The 20,285-nt window shown below is 39.0% G+C and overlaps 2 protein-coding genes across 2 annotated transcripts; one reads left to right on the forward strand and one right to left on the reverse strand.

Moving 5' to 3' along the window:
- The first annotated feature begins 8,542 nt into the window (after nt 1-8,542).
- On the forward strand, nt 8,543-12,234 carry prok2 (prokineticin 2). Its single transcript, XM_052131015.1, has 3 exons — nt 8,543-8,614; nt 10,324-10,449; nt 12,109-12,234. Exons 1-3 carry the CDS (start codon nt 8,543-8,545, stop codon nt 12,232-12,234), a joined length of 324 nt encoding a protein of 107 aa, XP_051986975.1.
- Nucleotides 12,235-15,215: 2,981 nt separating this feature from the next.
- LOC127646985 (probable G-protein coupled receptor 173) lies at nt 15,216-17,653 on the reverse strand. Its single transcript, XM_052131012.1, has one exon. The coding sequence runs from the start codon at nt 17,317-17,319 to the stop codon at nt 15,985-15,987; it is 1,335 nt and encodes a 444-aa protein (XP_051986972.1). The 5' UTR covers nt 17,320-17,653; the 3' UTR covers nt 15,216-15,984.
- Nucleotides 17,654-20,285: the final 2,632 nt, after the last annotated feature.

A 20,285-nucleotide genomic window follows, 5' to 3' on the forward strand; every position in this document is an offset into this window, starting at 1 on the left:
ACTGCATTCAGTATTTTTCAGCTTGTTAGCTGCGCACCATGTTTTTTCTTGCTAGATCTGGCAACATACTGGTATATCACCCACCCCTTACACAGTGTAGACCTACTGTCATTTTAAGAAGAACGTTATTAAATGTGCTTTTATTTCATGCCACCAGATACCATTAAAAAGGGGGCCTTGGAATATTGGAGCCAGAACAAAAAAAATACTGTTTCTGCTCTTAATGAACCAAATTTTTTAAAATCGTGCTCAAGATACCTCTGTTCTGTTCTATTTGTTGCACTGTGTCTAGGTTTTTATTTACCAAAGAGAGTGTCCTTGAGTGTCCCATTTAAATTAGGCCAAAGTAAGGCATCTTAGAAGGCAGCATAATGTTGCTGTCTAATTTTTGTAACTAATTTCGGGAGTGCAGCTATGATGCTTAAAGGTATAGTTCACCCAAAATGAAAATTCTCTCATCATTTACTCACCTTCATGCTAACCCAGATGTGTATGACTTTCTTTCTTCAGCAGACCACAAATAAAGATTTTTAGAAGAATTTCTGAGCTCTTTTGGTCCATACAATGTGTCACGATTCCCTTGTTGTCTGCCCCGTGTTTTCTGTTTCACTCGTCACTGATCACATTCCATGTCACGTTTTCCTTGTTGTCTGCCCCGTGTTTCACTTGTCTGTCTAAAAAACTACACTTCCCACAATTCCCTGATCTCATCACTGCCATCATTGCATCATTGTTCTCACCTGTGTCTCGTTTTGTCATCATCATGTCTCCTGTGTATTTAAACCCTGCTGTTTCTTCATTCCCCTGTCGATTGTTGATGTGTATGGATGTTTGTTCTTCGCCCTGTTCAACCTGTTCTCCCCGTTCGTGGTCCCTTGATGTTTTTGTGCTTTTATTTTTATTTTCCCATCGTGGATGTTTCATTTGTTCCTGTTTTGTCTGTTTTCACGTTTTAATAAAAAACAACTGCATTTAGATCCTCACCCTCGTTTGCCTTTACCTACTAATCTTAACAGAACAGTCGACCCACAATGGATCTAGCAGGGTTCCTCAAAGAGCTGACAGAGGCGGACTTGTCTGTGTGGGAATTCTCCCACTTCTTTGCCAGCGTGGCCAGTTACACCGGCTGGGATGACCATACCTTGAAGGTGGCGTACCGGTTCGGTGTTCCCAAACACCGGTGGTGGGAACTGCCAGAGACCGGAGACTGCACCTGGCGGGAGTATGTGGGACTCATCGTGGAGGAGTTCGCTGCCGGGGAGCCACCTCTCCTGATCCCGGCTCCCACCTCTGGGCTTTCCTCGCCAGTCACGGTGAGTGAGCCAACCCCCACGCCTGCCGTGGTCAACAAACCAGCGCTGCCAACTTCATCCACCCGGAGGACGAGGAGAAGAAAGGCCTCTGCTCTCCAGCCTCCGCCAACTAGCCAGCGCCTGTAGCCTCGATCGTCTCTGAGCCAGCGCCTGTAGCCTCAATCGTCTCTGAGCCAGCGCCTGTAGCCTCGATCGTCTCCGAGCCAGCGCCTGTAGCCTCAATCGTCTCCGAGCCAGCGCATCTCGAGCCTCCCAGGGCTCTGCCTCTCAAGTCTCGAGCCTCTCAAGTCTCTCGAGCCTCCCAGGGCACCGCCTCGCTAGTCTCTCGAGCCTCCCAGGGCTCCGCCTCTAAAGCATACTACGGCGCCGCCTTCCTCGGCTCTGCCTCCTGAGCCTTCCTCGGCCCAGCCTCCAGAGCCTCCATTGGCTCTGTCTCCTGAGCCTCCCACGGCTCCGCCTCCTGAGGCCCCAGGGCTTTCTATGGTTCCACCTCCCTCGGCTCCGCCTCCAGAGCCTCCCTCAGCTCCGCCTCCAGAGCCTCCCTCAGCTCCTCCCTCAGCTCCGCCTCCAGAGCCTCCCTCAGCTCTGCCTCCTGAGCCTCCAGAACCTCTTTCAGTTCCACCTCCTGAGCCTCCCTCGGCTCCGCCTCCAGTGGCTCCCTCAGCTCCGCCTTCTGAGCCTCCTAAGTCATAACCTCCCTCAGCTCTGCCTCCGGAGCCTCCTACGATGTGGTCTCCTGAGCAGTCCACGGCTCCGCCTACCTCGGCTCCGCCCTTGGAGTTCCCCATGGCTGTGGTCCTGAGGCCGCCTCCCAGATTTTTTTTTTTTTTTTGAGTATTCCCTTTTTCTTTTTGTTTCTGAGGAGCATCTGGAAGCCGCTCCTTTGAGGGGGGGTTATGTAATGATTCCCTTGTTGTCTGCCCCGTGTTTTCTGTTTCACTCGTCACTGATCACATTCCATGTCACGTTTTCCTTGTTGTCTGCCCCGTGTTTCACTTGTCTGTCTTAAAAAAAACTACACTTCCCACAATTCCCTGATCTCATCACTGCCATCATTGCATCATTGTTCTCACCTGTGTCTCGTTTTGTCATCATCATGTCTCCTGTGTATTTAAACCCTGCTGTTTCTTCATTCCCCTGTTGATTGTTGATGTGTATGGATGTTTGTTCTTCGCCCTGTTCAACCTGTTCTCCCCGTTCGTGGTCCCTTGATGTTTTTGTGCTTTTATTTTTAGTTTCCCATCGTGGATGTTTCATTTGTTCCTGTTTTGTCTGTTTTCACGTTTTAATAAAAAACAACTGCATTTAGATCGTAACCCTCATCTGCCTTTACCTACTCATCTTAACAGAACAATCGACCCACAATGGATCTAGCAGGGTTCCTCAAAGAGCTGACAGAGGCGGACTTGTCTGTGCGGGAATTCTCCCACTTCTTTGCCAGTGTGGCCAGTTACACCGGCTGGGATGACCATACCTTGAAGGTGGCGTACCGGTTCGGTGTTCCCAAACACCGGTGGTGGGAACTGCCGGAGACTGCACCTGGCGGGAGTATGTGGGACTCATCGTGGAGGAGTTCGCTGCCGGGGAGCCACCTCTGCTGATCCCGGCTCCCACCTCTGGGCTTTCCTCGCCAGTCACGGTGAGTGAGCCAACCCCCACGCCTGCCGTGGTCAACAAACCAGCGCTGCCAACTTCATCCGCCCGGAGGAGGAGGAGGAGAAGAAAGGCCTCTGCTCTCCAGCCTCCGCCAACTAGCCAGCGCCTGTAGCCTCGATCGTCTCCGAGCCAGCGCCTGTAGCCTCGAAAATCAAAGGCTCCACCTTTCAAGACGACACAAAATCTGACGGCACTGCTTGGCTATTCTGAATAAAACTATGACTCATTTTAAAAAAATAGACTTTGGAGGCAGGCTAATATTTTTTATGAGACTCTAGTATATAAGATCATATACAGTTTTACAACATGAATGCCACTCAGATTTCATAGTTTGTTGAAGAATGACGACGAAGGGTAATTCTTTCAGGCGAGTGGCTCAGTTGGTAGAGCGGGTCGGCCACTAATTGCAGGGTTGGTGGTTCAAATTCCGGCCCACACGACTCCACATGCTGAAGTGTCCCCAAGCAACCCCAAGTTGCTCCCAATGGCAGGTTAGCACCTTGCATGGCAGCTCTGCCACCATTGGTGTATGAATGTGTGTGTGAATGAGTCACAGTGTAAAGTGCTTTGAATACCATTAAGGTTAAAAAGGTGCTATATAAGTGCAGACCATTTAATGGACAAAAAGTGCTATTGGATGTTTTTCAATGAACGCTTGTCATGGACAATTGACTCATCTGGATTCATCTAGTGATCACTATTTCATAAAAAGTCCCGTTTTGATATTGTATGTTTTCATTTGTACTCCTGGCACAAATAACTAAATTGCTGTTTCTGGAGCATTGCTATCATGAAACAGATCGGATATCAATGTTGAACCCTTAGTCCTTTGAAAAGATGTATAATTTGTTAACATTAATTACATATATAGACAGTAAATTCTATATTAAATGTAAGCAGAGTGACGTCACTACCGCGTGTGGTCGATTGCATATCAACAGGTTAAATCCATGTCTTCAGAAGTGATTTGACATGTGTGGGTGAGAAACAGATCAATATTTTATTACATACTATCCTCCCTGCTCAGTCAACCTCCACTTTATCTTTCGCTTTCACATTCTTCTTGTGTTTTTGGTGATTCACATTCTTCATGCATATGCCCCTGACTGGGCAGGGAGAAGAATGTCTAGCAAAAATGTACTTAAATATTGATCATATAACTTCTGAAGATATGGATTGAACCACCTGAGACTAATAGATTAGATCAGTCAATCAATCAAAATGAACATTGGTGGATCTAGTGGGAAATATCTTGTCACATATACTCTTTAAGAAATAGAGTACGAGTCAATTGGGCACCGAGTCTGTTTAGCGACTGTGGTGAATCTGTTTCACATTCGATGTCTGTTCCGCATTAAACATTTACGTTTTCCCCTAACACTTGGTAAGTACTACATCAGCTACAAAAGAGCTGCTATGTAATTATCTCTACTGCAGTTTGCTCAAATCTAGTCTCTATACCATCTGTTCTGGTTACCCAAGCATTATAAAGGATTATGGCACTGGATTATGGGGTTCTTGTTAACAAACCATGATACTACAGACAGGGAAGGCTTAGATATTACATGTATCACTAATTTGTAAGATACAAGACTGTTGTTCTACTGTATCCCTGCTCATGTAGTTCTTTAAACTGTTCTCATCACTCTTGGTCTGAAGTAATGGCAAATATGTGCACTTATAACCCAGAAATTAGAGAAGCTCTGTGGGGAAAGGAGGCCAAGTCGAAACACCTGGCACATAGACAGGAAGTAGGGTGAAAGAGAGAGATGGCACTAATGGGATTTTAATAAGTCCTTTATGAAGCTGAGGCTACATTATTGTGTTGGCAATGATGGTCACTATCTTAACTGCAATACAAAAGCTGAGATGTATTGGAAATTGACTCTTAAATACATTTCTATTAATATTTGTGATTGTTCATAAACATTTCTAATTAAAGAGTTGGTTCACCCAAAGAAATATTGAATAACCTTTTAAAGCTGAAAGCACCACATTTGTGAGCATAATCAAAAAAGGTGTTGTGTTTCACTTATTTATGAATGTCAATTGTGGTTGTTCATATGAGAGCAAACAAATTCATACTGTCATTACTGGCCACTTCAAATGTAATGGGTCAGCAATTATTGGCAATTCAGTTATGAAGCAAACATTTTGTGTTTGTTTAACTCCATTTGGCAGATTGATTGACAAACAAACAGATGGATGGACAAATGGCAACACTCCATAATGAAACACAGGGATCGACTGTCGAGTAATGTATTTCGCATATTGGCTCCAAATAGTGTTTAGACAACTAAGCCACTCATGAATGTTTGAATGTCATTGCATTAAATAACAAAATATAAAGCCAAGTGGCATTTATTTAAGGGAAAAACAGCACAAGCACCCTTTTCCAGCATAAACATTTGACAAAACTTTAAGAGTATCACGGAGAGACTCGCAGAGGCAAAGATATGAACTCAACTGCAGGATTTTATTGAGTAGATGATATGAAGCAGTGATGTAAACAACATGTGAGACAATCCAGAAACGGTTGAGATGTAAACAGACGGTGAGTATTATCTAGGGAGGGTATATTAGCGATGTACAGATGAAAGGTGAAACTCACAACAGTCCTTTGATCTTAGCTGGGGAATGAGCGTGGGGATAAACAACACCAACATCAGGTGAGGAGAACACTAAACACAGTAAGTTTAAGTAAGTATCAGCAAACTAGGGAGTCTGTAGTCACAGGTAGAATATAGACGAGAGGTCTGACATCTCTGAGATACTAACTATGAGAACAGAGTGAAGGCTGGGTATATATGCAGTACTTGATTGGCCATTAATGGAGTGCAGATGTGTGTGATTAACACTCAGGGGAGAGTGAGCAATAGCATGGTGGATCCGTGACAAATGGATAGTTCACCCAAAAATGTAAATTCTCTTGCCATTTACTCACCCTCATGCCATCACAGATGTGTATGACTTCCTTTCTTCTGCAGAACACAAATGAAGATTTTTAGAAAAATATCTCAGCTCTGTTGGTCCATACAATGCAAGTGAATGGTGGCCAGAACTTTATAGGCCCAAAAAGCACAAAAAGGCATCATAAAAGTAATCGACATTGTCTGTGAGTGAGAAACATGTTCAATGTTTAAATCCTTTTTTACTATAAATGCCCAGTAGGTGGTGATATGCACAAAGAATGTGAATCATCAAAAAGAAAGGTGAAAGTGAAAGTGGGTATTTATAGTATAAAAAGACTTAAATATTGATCTGTTTCTCACCCACACCTACCTAATCACTTCTGTAGACATGGATTTAACAACTGGAGTCTTATGGATTACTTTTATGCTGCCTTTATGTGCTTTTTGGACCTTCAAAGTTCTGTCTACCATTCACCTGCATTATAAGGACCTACAGAGCTGAGATATTCTTCTAAAAATGTTTGTTTGTGTTCAGCAGAAGAAAGAAAGTCAAACACATCTGGGATGGCATGAGGGTGAGTAAATTATTTGGGGTGGGGTGGCACCGGGGCAGCTCAACAAGTATTGACACAGACTACCACCCCTGGAGTCGCGAGTTCAAATCCAGGGTGTGCCGAGTGACTCCAGCCAGGTCTCCTAAGCAACCAAATTGGCCCGGTTGCTAGGGAGGATAGAGTCACATGGGTAACCTTCTCGTGGTCACGATTAGGGCAGTGGTGGCTCAGCGGTTAAGGCTCTGGGTTACTGACCAGAAGGTCAGGGGTTCAAGCCCCAACACCACCAAGACACCACTGTTGGGCCCTTGAGCAAGACCCTTGAACCTATCTGCTCCAGGTGCTGTATCATGGTTGACCCTGCACTCTGACCCCAGCTTAGCTGGGATATGTGAAAAATAAATAATTTCACCATGTATATGCAGAGATGTATGTATAATGTGTGACTATTTATTATTAAGTGGTTCTTGCTCTTGGTAGGGGCGCGTGTTAAGTTGTGCGTGGATCGCGGAGAGTAGCGTGAGTCTCAATGGTGTCATGCACAGCGAGCCACATGATAAGATGCGTGGATTGACGTCTCAGAAGCGGAGGTAACTGAGACATGTCCTCCAAAACATGGATTGAGGTGAATAACTGCGCCACCACGAGGACCTAGTAAATAGTTGGAATTAGGCATTCCAAATTGGGAGAAAAGGGGATATAATACATATATATATACATTTTTAGTGACCCATCCCTTTAATGTTAGGTTTTAAATCATAAAACTAATCTACCTTAGTGAAACATGTCCATATGAGCTGAACTACATATGTTGTTACTCTGCTATGTCAGTCAGTTAGATTTAAAAAATGGATAACAAATGGGAAGTTGGGTCTAGCATTGCCACTATGCCACTTGATTTATCTTGTTTTATTTATCTGTTATCTAATGGGATAACATATATTATGAATATATTTTGTAAGTTTAGCTTAAGTGTCCAAATACTTTTTGGAGTCACTGAGTGTACCAGCCAATGTGCAATGATTTTTCACCTGAATGACCCAATCTGTTTCTGTCCTGATGCTGTGCTTCCTCGACTCTTAAAAACCTGAAAACAAAGCAAGGTTGGAACTTTTAGAGTAGTGTGAAGAAAATGTTTATTTATCTGTCAGTAGTGGTACATTTATTTTTTGAATAAGTGGTTGTTTATCTCTTCCCTGTGATCCCTGTGATCACAATATTGACTGGCAGCTCTTTCATATTCTTTGGTGTGCGTAAAGGAGGTTTTCAACTTATTCTCCACCTTGAACTATTGTTCTTAATGCTGAAGGACGCTTGCAGCTGACGTTGTCGACCATGGCCTTTGAAAACCAGAGCCATTCATAACTTCATCATTTTTCCTTACTATTTCATAATGCCTTTTCAAATCTTTTCTGCAATAAAGCAAATACTGAACAATTATGCAAAATGACCCTGTGAGTGGGAAAAAGTCCACTTTTTGTGTTTTGCACGTCATTTTATTTTATTATTATTGTTTGGTTTAGTTTTTTTCAGATTCGTGAACTGAAATTTGGGTCTAAATGCTTTTCGTGGCCTTGGGGAAATATTGTGAATTTTATAGGTCAAATATATATATATATCTGTTAACCCTTTAATTCAGGATTTTTCAAATTTATCACTAAATTATTTTTTCTTTTTGTTGAGACCTCTATCAGAAGACAACATCATTGGGAATGTATCATTGGTAAGTAGGGGGTGTAAAATGTCTTAGGAGTGTGGGTGGAACCCCCACATGATGTTACCTTGGTTTTTCTTTGTTCATCTCTTTCGTACTTTTTCTTCTATGAATATGTGATTGAGTGATTCACTGATAACTGTGAATGGAGGACTGTGCTTATAAGCCTTCCATCCCTCATCAGAACAACTTTGAAGACACCTGTCGTAACGTTTTTGGGTGTACATACTACATACACACATTAAGTGGCAACCCATTGTACTTGTTGGACATTTGCGCCTGAGGGGGATAAAAAAATACACTTTTTGGGTGTGTTTAAGCAAAAGACAATTTTATAGTGCTTTGACCCCCCCAGGGGAGAGAAACCTGAAGTAAAGGCAGCATTTGAAGACAATGAGTTCCAGCATCTCTTTCCTTCTCTGCCTGTTGCTGGTGTCGCATGGTTCGACTGCAGTCATTACTGGGGTGAGTGACTTTTACAATTTATGTATGGTCAGTCCAGATTGGATTAAACACTAATATTTAATATAGATTTTTCTCATTTTTATAATTATATTCAATAATATTATATTTAATATTGCTTTTATTGTATTTATTTACTGTTATTCTGTGGTACTACATTAGTATCAAATGTTAATATTTATAAAGATTGAAAATCACTGATTTCATGTTTGAATTATACACATGAATTGAGGAAATCATTTGTGCATCTTCTTTTAAATATTTGCTGTAAACTTTATTTTCATTATTGTAAAACTTTTAGAGGAGATTTATGTTTGTTATTTCTGTGTCTTTAATCATGCAAAAAAAAAAAAAAAAAAGAAGAAGAATTAATGTTCAATATAATGTATTTCTTTTCATTTAAGCTCCATTATATGGGGACATCACCAAAGCCCATCAATTAGATTGTGATGTTGATAAAGAGGCAGAAACAATACAGTAGTACCAATGCATTAATACGAGTTTTATTCACTTTTAAAGCTCTTGTGTTCATTGTTTTATCTCAATAACTCTTTGAGAGAAGTCATTCATTGAGCTTAATGTTACTACACATGAATGTTAACCTAAATTGTAGGGGTTTTTTGCTAAAGAAATTGATTATAGTGAACCAACTACAGGGAGACAAATTAATGCTCTCATGTATATATATATATATATATTTTTTTTTTACTAAAATCTTGTTGACATTAGTGGGATTACCTAAAATAAGCAATATCTAAATAATGATCAAATACAATTAAAAAGGCCTCTAAATATTGGCACAATTTAAAGCTGTCATTTAACTATTCAAGATTGTTTCATTTTTACAGTGCTTAAATTTTCCTATTGAAATCCTGGTTATAACGCATACACAAATAGATGGTATGATGTAATACTATAATCATAAACAATACATATAAACATACAGTACATTCATAGATGCATAAAACAGACGTTTTTTAAAGGGATATTCCAGGTTCAAAACAAGTTAAGCTCAATTAACAGCATTTGTAGCATAATGTTGATTACCACAAAACTTAATTTAGACTTGTCCCTCATTTTCTTAAAAAGAAAAATTGTGGCACTTACAATGGAAGTGAATGGGGCAATCCTAAACACTAAAATACTCACTGTTTCAAAAGTACAGCCACAAGATGTAAACAATATGTGTGTTACCGTGATGTAAGTTTGATAAAAACGCTTACTAACCCTTTTGTGTGTAAGGTATCCAATTTTACAATTTAGTTGACAACGTAACACCGTAAACCCTAAAAGATTGAGATGAAGCCAATGCCATTAAACAAACCAAGACCTCTATCCTACATGACCTGTTAAGGCAAATCAGTAGCCTGGATCCAAGGTGGGCACCAGAGTTCAAGACCTGTCTGTAATAACCAGGCTGTCTAAAGTAAATGAGAGAAAACATTTCCAAAAAACGTAATTCAACTTAAATTACAATAATGCTGTTGTCTGAGATCACAAACCGAGACCCAGATTCCGACCAAACAATGGCAACGTTTATGTTGTCTAGGGAGGCCTCAAGACTGAGATCACAAGATCAAGACTCCATCTCTGGTGGATACTGAATATATCATCATTGGTTTGTTTTTTCATACTGGAGGTGAAAGTTGAATGTTGATGTATTTTTTTTGAGAGAAGAGCCCTAAGACCTGTTTTTATGTGTGTTTGTGCAGGCATGTGAGAAGGACTTGCAGTGTGGAGGAGGCATGTGTTGTGCCATCAGCCTGTGGATCCGTAGCCTGCGAATGTGTATTCCAATGGGTCAAGAGGGAGAAGAGTGTCATCCATTGAGCCACAAGGTTCATTTTCTCACTTCCTCCCTAATGCTACCTTTTCTCCTCGTGCTTCCTACTCATTAAAGCCTTCGTTATTCATTCCTTTTTATCTTAAAATGTTGTTTTTTTCAATGCCTCGATTTATTTATTTATTTATATTATTGTTGATGAAGTTTGAGAAATATAGAATCTGTTGTAGCCCATTTTTACGAGTGAGATGAGTAAAGAGCGTTGTTGCAGAAATGTACATTGTGAGCGTCATCTATGCAAATTGCTGAACCTAATAATTAGAATCAAATGCGTTAAAATATAAAATGTATATATATATATATATATATATATATATATATATATATATATATATATATATATATATATATATATATATATATATATATTAGTATTCTGTTTGAAATGTACATTTTTATTGGTATCATTATTTGTAGACTGTGCAGAAGGTGCATTTTTACTTTTTTTTTCTCAACCCCAACACCCACTATTCTGTATTCCTTGATAAATAACCAAATAATAAAAAGTTGTAATTTTTTTAAGGCAAAGCAAGTTTATTCATAAAGCACATTTCATACATAGTAATTCAAAGTGCATTACAAAGATTATTTTTATACATATAATAAAGACTACTAAAAAGAATTACACAAAACATATAAGTTAAAGAGCACCTATTATGGCATTTAAAATGTTCCTAATATTGTTTTGGGAGTCTTTTGTTGTCTTATAATATGCATTTATGTTTACCTGATTTGCTCACCGACTCCCAAATGATTCGTTCAACAACTCATTTTTGCAAACCCCTCCTTTGCGTGACGCTAATCTGCGGTGATTGGTCAGATGACCCAGTCAGTTGTGATTGGTATACTCTGTGCAGAGATTGTCGGAAACGGAACGCCCATCACCGCTTTGTAGTAAAAAAATCAAAATCAGAGAAGGAATTTGAGTTGATTTATGTTAGCGATCATAGCCCAAAGTTCGGTGGTAAACACCCAATCAGTTATTGTTTGCGTTAGCCCAACGCATAAACATATTGGTAAAGCACTGCTTTACTACAAGTTATTGCTCTATTCTTTATGACAACTCCAATAACATCGACAAACATTTCTCATATTTCAAAAAAATTGGAAAGCATTCATGTTCGTAAAGCAATCGTCATTAAAATGACGCGAACACAGCACAAGGTTCGGGCTATACTTGTGTGGTATAGTTGTAAATATAAACTCTAGCCACTGATTCTTCACATGCTCGTCCCTGGGCAGTGAAAATAAGGTCGTTTTTGATATGCACTTCAGAACACAGCGTCTTGTTGTCGACATGATGTTTTCAAGTTTTCCCTGGTGTCTGCGCGCGCAATGAGTGGGCGCGGACAATTTGATAATTTTTCGTCTTGACATCACAACGAAAAGGAAAATGACTTATTGGAAAAAACGATTCATTACATTGACTCAGAGTCAACTCCTACTTCTGAGAGACAATAACTTTTTTTACGGTGAACTTTCATATATAAAACTTTGCAGGATGTTTTTGTTCACTTAAATCTATGTTACACACTACATGAAAGGTAATTTTCAAAATTCCATAATAGGTGCCCTTTAAATGTACAAATGCTATTTGTAATGCATTAAATATCTCATTTTATTATGTTTTCATTTCTTATTGTTTTCTCCCTAGGTGCCGTTCTTTGGCAAGAGACTCCATCACACATGCCCCTGTCTGCCCAACCTAGCTTGCATCCCCACATCTGGCGACAAATCCAAATGTCTCCCGCCATTTCCGTTCCAGGATCATTACCTCTGATTATGATTTATGGCTGTATAATGTGCTAATCCATGTAAAAGAAAAGTGTATAGTTATAAAAGTGCAATTTTCTGGATTGATTTCAGATGAATTTAATTTATTGAATTTATTTCATCTTTATGGAAAATGATAAACTAGCCGCAAAAATTCAAAAGCCGAAGATTTTGCCAGAATCTCATATAATGAACAAAATAAATAAAGAATTACAAATATTGTACAAGCTTTTATTCGCCATATTCTCGTGATAATCACTATACACGATAGTGATTATCAAATAATGTGACTAATAAATTATTTATTTGATTAATTTTGTGGAATTCCTACAGAAAGTAAATTGTAAAGCTAAAAAAATTAGAAATATTATTTGCATTAATGTTAAAGTTTTGGTTTTATTATTATAATCTCAACTACAGAATTTCCTGCATAATAGGAAAAAAAACCCGACGTGGAGTAAGAGATGTGGAGTATTTCATGTTGTAATGTTTTAGAGAATGTAATTAAAAGGCATCTTGATACAAAGGCAAATGTTACTGAAAATACTGACATGGCCGAAGTGTTGTTCTTGCTATCAGAGCAGTGTGAGGTAAAAAAAAAAAAACTCTAAATCCATCCGTATCATATATTTCACATTTATAATGGTTTTAAGGTGTAAATTTAGCCTTTTATTTTTGTCTCAAGATTCTTATTCACTGTAATTCTGTTTCAGTAATCATTTCACGAATGAAGAGTTATGATTATGCCTAAAGCTTCTTCTATGGCAAGACATTTGGAATCAAATAAGGCTCCTGATAACCTGTAAAATAAAGTCTAATATCCAATTAGTCTTTGGTATATTGTTGAGATTACTGGGTGGGCCTATAGAAGATCTATAAAACCACTCTGACACTATTCCTTTTTCAGTTCAGCGTATCGGAGGCAGAAAACTGCCTGGGCAAAAGCCTGCAGTCACTTAATTTATTGCCCATTGCCATCTTAAAGACCATTCAGACTGCTATAGCTAGAACAACATGTAAAGATCCAGTACAATGCCATTATTAAATAACAGACAAGCTTAAAAAGCATTTTGTACTATTTTTTCTGAAATGTTTATACAGTATAAGCTTTTGCAGAGCTTTGGAAAAATAGTCTATGAATGCTGCCACTTAGAGTCTAAATGAAATAAACTGTACAAAGCACTATATGCTGGAGAAAGTTTACACTGTGTGTTTTTTTTTGTGTGTGGATAAAATATTCATGGCCAGCTTTTCAAATAAGTGTGTCTTTCCACCAGACTATAACTGCTGCATTAATGCACTAGCTGGAGGAAGGCCAAAAAAGAAGCAATATATGGAGTGCATCTTTACACAAGGCAGGAATGCAAGGCGGCTGGATATGTATATATAATAAGGCAAGTGCATAGGGCTATATGTTTTACCTTGAGCACTGATCTGCGACCAGCATCCTAATGAGGATTGGGCTGAAAATGTTAAAAGGGAGACCAGAAACTGATCTGAAAACAGAAGGATAGTGTTAACAGCTCAGCAGCTATGTGGCCTATTTCTTTCTCTCCACTCAAATAAAACGCTCCAATTAGCTGATGGACCTTTTCACTACATTTCTACAGATGCATGCAGATGGTTCACCAAGTATATAATGTCATTTTACTTTGCGATATTATCTGTTAGTGCATCTCATTGAAGGAACTGCAAGAATTTTCTCTGAAAAGCCACTAAGGCAACGTCCACACTTAAAGGGATAGTTTACCCAAAAAGGAAAATTCTCTCATTATTTACTCACTTGCATGAAATACCAGATGTTTATGACTTTCTTTCTTCTGTTGAACACGAACATTGATTTTTAGAAGAATATCTCAGCTTTGTAGGTCCATATAATGCAAGTGAATGGTGGCCAGACATTTCATGCTCCAAAAATCACATAAAAGGAGCATAAAATTGATCCATACGACTCCAGTGGTTAAATATATGTCTTCTGAAGTGATGCAATCACTTTGGGTGAGAAACAAATCAATATTTCAATCCTTTTTTCAATCCTTCTCACCCACACCGCTTCTATTGAATCACTTCTGAAGACATGGATTTAACCACTGGAGTCGTATGGATTACTTTTATGCTGCTTTTATGTGATTTTTGGAGCTTGAAAGGTCTAGCCACTTGCAAGAAGCAAATCATAGGTCATGGCTGTGATGTAAAGCTTTTTTTTTTTTTTTTTTTTTTTGAGGGAACAAGGCCTTTGATATGTCTGACCAAAATTCCTGTTTCAATGGGAAATGCACCAGCTACACAGGACCGAAAACTGCTTGTCATTTGATTTCATGGGGTCTTTAAATGTATGTTTTTTTTTAACTCTTAAAGTTCTTAAAAGTATTCTAGTAACCACATACTCACGACTGGAGTGTCCTGATGACATTTTTGTATTACCCCTCATCTAAATATTGCGAAGCCCTTAGTGTCTATGTGGGTTAGGTTCTTCCATCTTCCTTCTTTGAGTTTTTCCTGCTTTCATGTAGAAAACAACTGCCCAGAATACATTGTTTAAATTTATCGAAGATAAATAATCTGATTACACAACCATCTCCAGTGGCTTGCATTCATTGTGTCAGTGCAACAACATAGTACAAGATCATACGAATGGAGTTGTGCTGAGGGGTGTTTCAGGAAAAAAGGACTGTGCATTATATAACCATCCGTAGGGAGGGTGGGGGATGGAAACGCAGCCAAAAAATTCTCCCTGGATGAGTGTGTCTGAAACATTACATTATGTCTCAGTATGTTTTTTCCCCCACAACATCTAAGAGCAAGTAATGAGATGGAAGCTTAGCAAAACAGGACCAAAAATCAGACGTTTTACATCAGTTTAGTCGAGCTGACATCAAAATCCCCAACCTTTAATACCTTGTTGGGCTTTTGCTTGCATTTCTTTGGGCATTTGGTTCTAATATTGATTTAGCACACCAACACAGCACATTCATGATCAGCTGTTTATTTGAATTAAAATACAAATCATGGTCTCCAACACTGATCCATCAGCTAAAAGCTGACTTTGCTCACGTCCACTGAGAACAATTTTCCAGAATCAATTTAAAGGGAATGTGGGAAGGACATGGTTTATTCACATTTAGTCCATGTGACAGTAGAAATCCTCTGGACATTTTTTTCACACAAAAAAAGTATATTAAGCTCATAGCAAATATATGACATATACTGTAAGATATAAAGAATAGTCCGGAATATAAATAAATTCTCTTTATACATATTGTGCATCATTATGTGGATTGCATATATGCATCTTCCGATATGCAAAGGTGTAACAGGTCTGTGATTTTACCTTTTAATGAAGGAAAATATGACATGCTGTGGCCCCAAAAATTATTTGGATGCTAAAAGGGATAGTTCACCACAAATTGAAAAATGTGTCATCATTTAATCACCCTCATGATGTTGCAGAATGTTAAAGACGGATAGTCTTATCACCATTAACTTTCATTCATTTTTCATACATGCAATGAAAAGTGAATGGTGACTGAGACTGAACATTCTGCATGATATCTCCTAGGAAGAAAGAACAGGTTTAGAACAACATATTAGTGAATAAATGATGGCAAAATTTAATTTTAGGTTAACTATTCCTTCACAGATGAATGAAACCATTGGATTGTAAAATAGCAAACCAAGAGGCATTTATTTAACTAGTGTAATGAGAAAAACATTGTTTCTCAAACCTTTTGAAACGAATTTCATGAATAAACGTACTTCAAATGACACAGTACGGCTCCATGGGGGTTTCTGTGGTCAGGCAGCACGGAAAGCAGGCTCTGAATCTCATTCTTAACTCTTTATTGAATATGAAACATATGATAGGATTCGCCCCCGCCTGGGCGAACGTCAACCACACAGCCGCGGTCAGGTACACCTGAGGAACCGCGTTGCCCTTCACAAATACCCGAATGTAACACGACACAATATACGGGGCCCATAAGAGCAGAAACACTAGAGTGATCAAGTAGTACATCTTCCCTATCCGTTTCTCCATCTTGAACTCGTCCAGGACGAGCAGTCTGCGACTGACGTTGTGCGCCGCTTGCCTGATGCCCACTAATGTCGGCGGCGTGGGGCCGCGTCCGAAACCCGAGATCCAGTTGGCGGCCGCCTGGCCCGTCGCCCCCGGCCCGTGAAATGTCCAGTTCTGGCTGATCGCCGGAACCAGCTGAGCGGGTTTCATTTTACGGTGGTCGTAAACAAAGCACAGCATTTTGACATACACAACATGCGTCGTGCCCACGATCACAGCCAACATGAGCATGAAACCCAGCGTGTCGTTGGCTTTCACGTATCGGTGTTCGAATACGCACTGCTCTTCTTCGCGTATAAATGTATACGTCCCGACATCGAATACCGGAGGGAATGCCATTGCGACGGAGAGGGTCCATACCATGCATATGACCGCGACGCATGTCCATAGCGTCATGCGTTTAGAGTAGAACCGGTGGTGCGCGATGGCCATGTAGCGCGTTACGCTAACGCAGAAGAGCAGAAAGGCGATGTGGAAACAGAACAAGACGGCCATGAACGCGATGATCTTGCAGCTGATGATGCTGTAGCTCCACACGGAGCCGTTGCTGATGGAGATCATCACGAACGGGAAACACACTGCCGAGCGGATGATGTCAGCCACGCACAGGTCGAGGAGGAAATAGTACGGAGCCTTGTGAAGGGAGCTGTCTTTCAGCACCAGGAGAGAGAGCCCGATATTCCCGAGCAGGCTGACGCAGGTGATGAGACCCAACGTGGCCAGTTTGACCGAAGAGGCGGTGATGGAATAATTCTGGAGCGAGGGGTTGCTTTCCCCCGGATCGCTTGTGTTCGCCATCTGCGCAAGCACACTGTCGACAACCAAGCCTTGGCGCTGTATTCCGACATCAAGCAATCCTGGTCCCCCAATTTGGCACCACAATACAAATATGTGAACGTTACCAATCAGTAGGGAGTCTTTAATATTGCCATACACACAAGAGTTTAGAGATCCGAGACATGACGTGCACCATTCCTTGAACTGGCGATGGAATATAGTCCCCCTCCGACGATTCATTTAAGCAATCGAAATCAATCCGATGTAGCGCTATTTGAATAAATGACATCGTTTATACATACGCATTCGGTTCGTAAACGATCGGAGCAGGTACGATTCCGTTATGTCTTGTGCTCTCTTGTTTTGGAGGGGATGGGGAGAGTCAACATGGGAACCTCCGGTGACTGGAGCGATCGGTCCGTCTTAAAGGAGAGACATATGACGAGAGATGTTTCCCGGCAGCCTATGTGTGGCGAAACAGATAGGAAGTGGTACGAATCCCCGGGTCTAGAAATAAAAAGAGTGATTCCTCCTCGGGTATTCCTAACGCACGGATTTCCCTGTCTCACGAGGGCTCGCGAAGACGCAGTCGCTTCGATCCGGGAGCGCGCGCACACGCCATCATGCACGATTATTCTATCGAGAGTAGACGTCAGGCGTCACTTACTGGCCAGCTGTTCAAGCTGTTAAACATATCATGGACTCGGTATGAATTATGAATATGCAGAATGCGCGCGCGCGCGTGTCACAAATGTGATTTCTGAGAAGCGCTGGGTTTTATTGGTTCATAAATTATAGCTATTAATTTTTAAGGGTGTGTAACTGTTTAGGCATCAATTATTCCACTCTTTAAGCCGATAGTGTAAAAATGTCAAAATATTTTCAAGACAATTAGAAAATATAAAAATTAGAATATATAAAAATAAATAAATAAATAAATAAAATATATTTATATATATATTAATATATATATATATATATATATATATATATATATATATATATATATATATATATATATATATATATATATATATATTTTTTTATTTATTCTTTTTTTATTTTATTTATTTATTTATTTATTTTTTAAATATCAAAGAGATCAAGCAGTCAGGACAAATCTACACTAAATTAAGCCAGTACCCTTACTTATTGAATTTTAAGGAAGTTTTTACAAGCAATTTAATTTCTTTTATTCAAATGAAGTTTCATTCAGCCAACATAACTCAGTTAGATTAGGTTAAATCAATGCACTATAGTAGTTTTAACTCAACTATATTAGGTATGTCAAACTAAATTGACTTATGTTTGATTTAATTTATTTTCTTAAGTGGGTCTTACTTGATTTATTTTATTAATCATTAATATATGCCAGGTGAGCAAGTGTGCAGTGAAACTGTTGCACTGTAAATTTGAATAGTCCAAACTCAAATGTAACTTCAAATGTAACATTGCAAATGTAATTGAATTGAACGCAATGAAATCAACTGCTGACTAAATGTTCTAGAATGGTGTTGCTTTAGTTATGTTAATTAAGTAAACTGAACAACCTGCACAAACTCTTTTTTGAGTGAACACATTTATTACATTCACACTGAAATTTATTGAGAGGCTACTGGCTGTAGAACACATAATGAGCTACACATAACATTTCTACACAAAAGATTCACATAAGTATTTTCTCAAGCACTTATTGAGTCTATATCAAGGGTGTAGGTTTGATTTGAAAGTTGTTAGGGACATATGGCATATAGTTCAAAATGTTGGTATTAAGAAAATGTGAGAAAGTCTGTCTGGTAATATAGGCAAAATTATAATAGAAAAAGTACAATTTCTTACAGTATTTCTCTGCCCCACCATATTATATATATATATATATTTTTAAGAATTTCTAAAGAATACACAAAATAGGAATTGACCACTGCACAGTTAGGAGGAAAAATGCTATATGCGATAAACTTGGATAATATCCAGCAATATGTGATGCAGTTAAGTTAATGGGTTATCTATTTCAAGAAGATTTACCTCAAGAAAACAATGTCCAAGGGACATAAAGTGAAATTCTGTCAAATGTATTATCAAGAATAAATACAAAAAATGGAAATCTAAACAAATGGTAGGTTAAATTAACAATTTACATGTGCAAAATGACATCACAAGATGAACAGATATTTGGGGACAATGGAACATTGACAACTCCCCACACACTCTGATTTCAAACTCCCCTCTCTCCCACATGATCTTTTCTCATATTGTTTATTTATATGTACTGTAAAAACTAGGCCCCCTGAACAAAGTAGCCCTTCGGCTTAGCCTTAAATGAATGATTTATTAATTTTTTATCACAAATGCCTTATTTTATTGAAAAACATAATTTTCTAATCCTGATGCTCTTCTCCAAAGTGCAAAATAAAGTATTTATTGGGAGTTATACTAAGTGTTTACACCAAGTGTATATCCTACACCTCTGACACAATAGTTCACATTTTAAGGTGTCTTCCTGAAGAGGGCACTTGCCGGCCGATAAAGCAGAATCGGCCATTGGGCTGCATTCAGAAATTATGCTTTTTAAAACCTACTAATTTAAAGGATTGGATGTAAGATACCAATGAAAATCTGAGCAAGTTATCTCCAGAAAAACAAAAAGAAAATAAATCTTAAAAAACGACTGTGATTGGTGCATCCTGAATAGTGCCATGAAAAATAACAGGTGCCACACGGCAACACTGTTTATGCGCCACTTTAGAAAAGGTAGGACAATAATTTACACAATAATTAATTTTTCTGTGTGGTAAAATTGTCCAAATGTTTGTCGGGACATTTTCTATTTTCTGAAAGTTGAGAGGGACATGTCCCTATCATCCCTACCTAAAATTACGCCTGAGGTCAAAATAGATGCACAACTTATACTTTATTTCAGTAGTACACACAAATGACAACAGTCATACCATCCTGTTTATGTGTTGTACTTTGTATAGTTTACTTCCATGTTGTTTCTTCACCAAATAGTAATGCCAAATGAAAAATCAAGTCAATCACTGAAAAACAGCACCACCTTGAGTAAGAAATAGCATATAGATTTATCTGTACATTCATATGGGATACAGATAATTCACCATTGTTGCATAGAAATTCAACCTGATATAGTATTTAAGAATATAGCACTAATTTCTGTTGTAATAAACCAAAAAATAGATATCATGTGA

Source organism: Xyrauchen texanus, chromosome 7, assembly GCF_025860055.1.
Source record: "Xyrauchen texanus isolate HMW12.3.18 chromosome 7, RBS_HiC_50CHRs, whole genome shotgun sequence".
NCBI lineage: Eukaryota > Metazoa > Chordata > Actinopteri > Cypriniformes > Catostomidae > Xyrauchen > Xyrauchen texanus.

Coding starts and splice junctions, on each gene's coding strand:
- prok2 (XM_052131015.1), top strand. CDS start 8,543: ATGAGTTCCAGCATCTCTTTCCTTCTCTGCCTGTTGCTGGTGTCGCAT. Junction 8,615..10,323: donor CGACTGCAGTCATTACTGGG/GTGAGTGACTTT, acceptor GTGTTTGTGCAG/GCATGTGAGAAGGACTTGCA. Junction 10,450..12,108: donor GTCATCCATTGAGCCACAAG/GTTCATTTTCTC, acceptor TTTTCTCCCTAG/GTGCCGTTCTTTGGCAAGAG.
- LOC127646985 (XM_052131012.1), bottom strand. CDS start 17,319: ATGAATCGTCGGAGGGGGACTATATTCCATCGCCAGTTCAAGGAATGG.